The sequence below is a fragment of the Aedes aegypti genome, chromosome 3 (genome assembly GCF_002204515.2).
Source record: "Aedes aegypti strain LVP_AGWG chromosome 3, AaegL5.0 Primary Assembly, whole genome shotgun sequence".
Classification (NCBI taxonomy): domain Eukaryota; kingdom Metazoa; phylum Arthropoda; class Insecta; order Diptera; family Culicidae; genus Aedes; species Aedes aegypti.
Window position 1 is genome coordinate 100,009,766 of NC_035109.1, and position 3,588 is coordinate 100,013,353.

Below are 3,588 nucleotides of genomic sequence, written 5' to 3' on the forward strand. Positions count from 1 at the left end.
CCTTAGTCGTCTTTGTAGCCAATTAGTTACTCATGCTGATTTTGATTCTGATCATGTCCCTGTGACATTTCAAATATCCCATGAAGCAATTCTCAATCCTATCAGCTCCACTTTCAATCAAGCCGACTGGAATATATATGAAACATTTATTGACTCTAATCTTGATGTTAATATTCCCTTACAAACAAAACATGATATTGACAATGCTCTTAAAACTTTAACAAACTCCATTGTTGAAGCCAGGAGCATTGCAATTCCAAAATTTGAATCCGTGATTATAGACGATGATCTTAAACTCTTGACCCGTCTTAAAAACGTGAGGAGAAGGCAATTTCAACGCACTCGCGATCCTGCTATGAAAATTATATGGCAAGATTTGCAGAAAGAAATCAAAAAACGTTTTGCACAATTTAGCAATAACAATTTTGAAAATAAGATTTCTCAACTGGATCCTGGCTCTAAGCCTTTTTTGGAAATTATCTAAAATCTCGAAAAAACCTCAGAAGCTAATACCGGCATTGAAAGAGGAAAACAAATTATTACTAACTAAAAGCTCAAAAACTTGCTATGCAGTTTGAAAGTGCGCACAATTTTAATTTAGGACTTACTAGTCCAATTGAAAACCAAGATAGTAAGGACTTCGAAAATATTCTTAATCAAGAGAACGTTTTCGAAAATGCCTGGGAGACTGATTTGGAAGAAGTGAGAACTATTATTAAAAAATTCAAAAATATGAAAGCTCCTGGCGATGATGGAATTTTCTACATCCTCATCAAGAAACTTCCAGAAAGTAGCTTATCATTTTTAGTTGATATATTTAACAAATGTTTTCAATTAGCATATTTTCCTGACAAATGGAAAAATGCTAAGGTTGTTCCAATTTTAAAACCAGACAAAAATCCTGCAGAAGCTTCTAGCTATCGTCCAATCAGTTTGCTTTCCTCCATCAGTAAACTTTTTGAAAAGGTCATTTTGAACAGAATGATGGTCCACATCAACGAAAATTCAATTTTTGCCAATGAACAGTTCGGATTCCGCCATGGACATTCGACTACTCATCAACTTTTACGTGTAACAAATTTGATCCGTTCCAACAAATTTGAAGGCTATTCTACTGGTCTTGCTCTTCTAGACATAGAAAAAGCATTCGACAGTGTGTGGCATGAAGGTTTGATTGTAAAATTAAAAAAAAAACTTTAATTTTCCAACATCCATTGTTAGAATAATTCAAAGTTATCTGTCAAATCGTACACTTAAGGTTAATTATCAGAACTCCAGGTCTGAAAGACTTCCTGTAAGAGCTGGTGTTCCCCAAGGCAGCATTTTGGTACCAATATTATCCAATAGTTTCACATCTGACTTACCTGAGTTACCTCAGGGATGTCAAAAATCGTTGTTTGCGGATGACACAGGCCTCTCCACCAAAGGACGAAGCCTGCGTGTCATCTGTAGTCGATTGCAAAAAAGTTTGGATATTTTTTCTTCATATTTGCAGAAATGGAAGATTTCTCCTAATGCTTCCAAAACTCAACTAATAATATTCCCACATAAACCAAAAGCTCTTTATTTGAAACCTTCAAGTAGACATGTTGTCACGACGAGAGGGGTTCCAATAAATTGGTCAGATGAAGTTAAGTATCTAGGACTCATGCTAGATAAGAATTTAACTTTCAAAAATCACATTGAGGGCATTCAAGCCAAATGTAGCAATTATGTAAAATGACTCTATCCCCTTATTAATAGAAAATCAAAACTTTGTCTCGTGCAATCCAACTCAACGATGCGAAAGTAGGCCTTTGCCAAAACGACCAATGAGAAGTGGTCTTTTTTGACAGGCAATTGGTTTCATTTTTGTACTTTCACCTACGTCTTGGGTAAGGTTGCGGCTATCGCGAATTGGCTCTTATTTTTCAGCCAAGTAGGCGATATTCGAACATTAGAAACATTGCCAAATTGCTCGGGTGAAGTGTACATCAAAATTTTCAGTGCCTTTTTTCAAAATTAAAATAAAAAAAAATCCGCACCATGGATAGCCCAAGAAATTCAGCTTCATTGGAAAACATTGAATTGGAAAACCCTGAAGACATAAAACGAGAAAATTCGAAACTAGAAAATACATTTGTCGAAGAGGAAATGTCTGACCAAAAAGAATCCAACTCGGATCATTCGGATCTACCAGAAGGAGTAAATTACTATCCACCCCAAGAATCCAAGCATAGCCTGAGGCCGACCCCAACCCCATCGGTGAGAAGCTTCAATAGTCAACGCTCAATGCAGTCTTTACATCAATGGCATGCATTGTCGCTGCCAAAGTCTCACCACTTGGAGGATAACATACAAAGCTTCAAAGAAGTGCTAGACGATGAAAAAAAAGATAATTTAAAAAGACAGTTGAGCAACCAGAAAATACTCAGGTATACTACAAAATACATTCCTTCATTTTCAATTCATTTATCAAAACTATCTATAGGGAAGTAACGGGTTACAAATACCTAAACCGTTGCTCGCAACCTCCAGCAACACCCCAACTGCCAAGCAGCCGTCGCAAATCAGTAGACGCTCAGAAACGGGAAGAAATAATGCGAAAGTTCAACGCTCGACTAAAGAGAGACGCTTTCGACCGACTCATGGCCAAAGTCTTCACCGAGCTGCCCCGTCTAGTGCTAGAAGAAGACGTCACAAACATGTCGAAACTGCCGCCTGAGACGCAACAAATGATTAACGTGATCTTCTCCACACTCATCGATTTGGGCGGCAAACCGCTAACCGCCCACGATCACGAACTGTATTGCCACCTTGCCGTAGGTTTGGCACGATTTGTTGAAAGTGTTGTTGATTCGGTTCGAACGCAAGTTTACTCCAATGCAAGCATCGTCAACGGAGAGGACCGTAAACGGCAGTTACGGACTCGACAGGAAAGATGTAGCATGACGACGGGCCTTCTGGGGAATATGAACGAGACTATTGTTAGCATTCAGCGATCAAGAGAAATACTGAAACCGGAGAACCCCATAGAACAATATATGACAGAGAAATTTTGAGATCAATAAATTTCAATAAAGCACCATGTTACTCCATCGCATAATAATTCATTGGTTCACTTTATCCGGGGATAATTTTCTTTTGCCTACCACAATCACTTTCCAAATCCACCCGTGCTGCTACCTAGGGGTCACTAGTGGAAACACTAGTAACAAATCTCTCAAAAGCTTTCACCACGAAAGCATGTTCGCTACATGAGGAGAGGAAGAGTTTGAATAAAAGACCATGTATCTCCATCAACGCCGTCAGCCGGAGAAAAAGACTTGAATGATCAGTGAAGCGTGGACCGTATCGTTGTTGGAACGTTATGATTTGACAATATGCCCGGAAGTCAAAAAGGCTCGTGGGGTAAATGCGGAACTCCGGCTCCTGAGTAACATTCCCCACCATTTGGGAGATCTTAGGCCTGATGAGTAAGAAAATAAACACTTTTAAATACTTTCCATTTTATTTTATTTCTTTAAAAGTAACATTACATTCATTTCTAATATCTGAGTGTTCTATGCTCGGCAACACTATCATCCTAATTTGGTAAAACTACATTAA

The 3,588-nt window shown here is 38.4% G+C and overlaps 1 protein-coding gene across 1 annotated transcript; it reads left to right on the forward strand.

Annotated features, from left to right (window-relative positions):
- Positions 1 to 1,884: 1,884 nt before the first annotated feature.
- LOC110678936 lies at positions 1,885 to 3,088 on the forward strand. The gene is made up of 2 exons (XM_021852624.1): positions 1,885 to 2,414; positions 2,471 to 3,088. Exons 1-2 carry the CDS (start codon positions 2,026 to 2,028, stop codon positions 3,039 to 3,041), a joined length of 960 nt encoding a protein of 319 aa, XP_021708316.1. The 5' UTR covers positions 1,885 to 2,025; the 3' UTR covers positions 3,042 to 3,088.
- The last annotated feature ends 500 nt before the right edge of the window (positions 3,089 to 3,588 follow it).

What these genes read in the sequence shown, in the direction of transcription:
- LOC110678936 (XM_021852624.1), top strand. Translation starts at nt 2,026, where the DNA reads ATGGATAGCCCAAGAAATTCAGCTTCATTGGAAAACATTGAATTGGAA. An exon ending in AGCAACCAGAAAATACTCAG is followed by an intron (nt 2,415 to 2,470) that starts GTATACTACAAA and finishes AACTATCTATAG; the next exon opens with GGAAGTAACGGGTTACAAAT.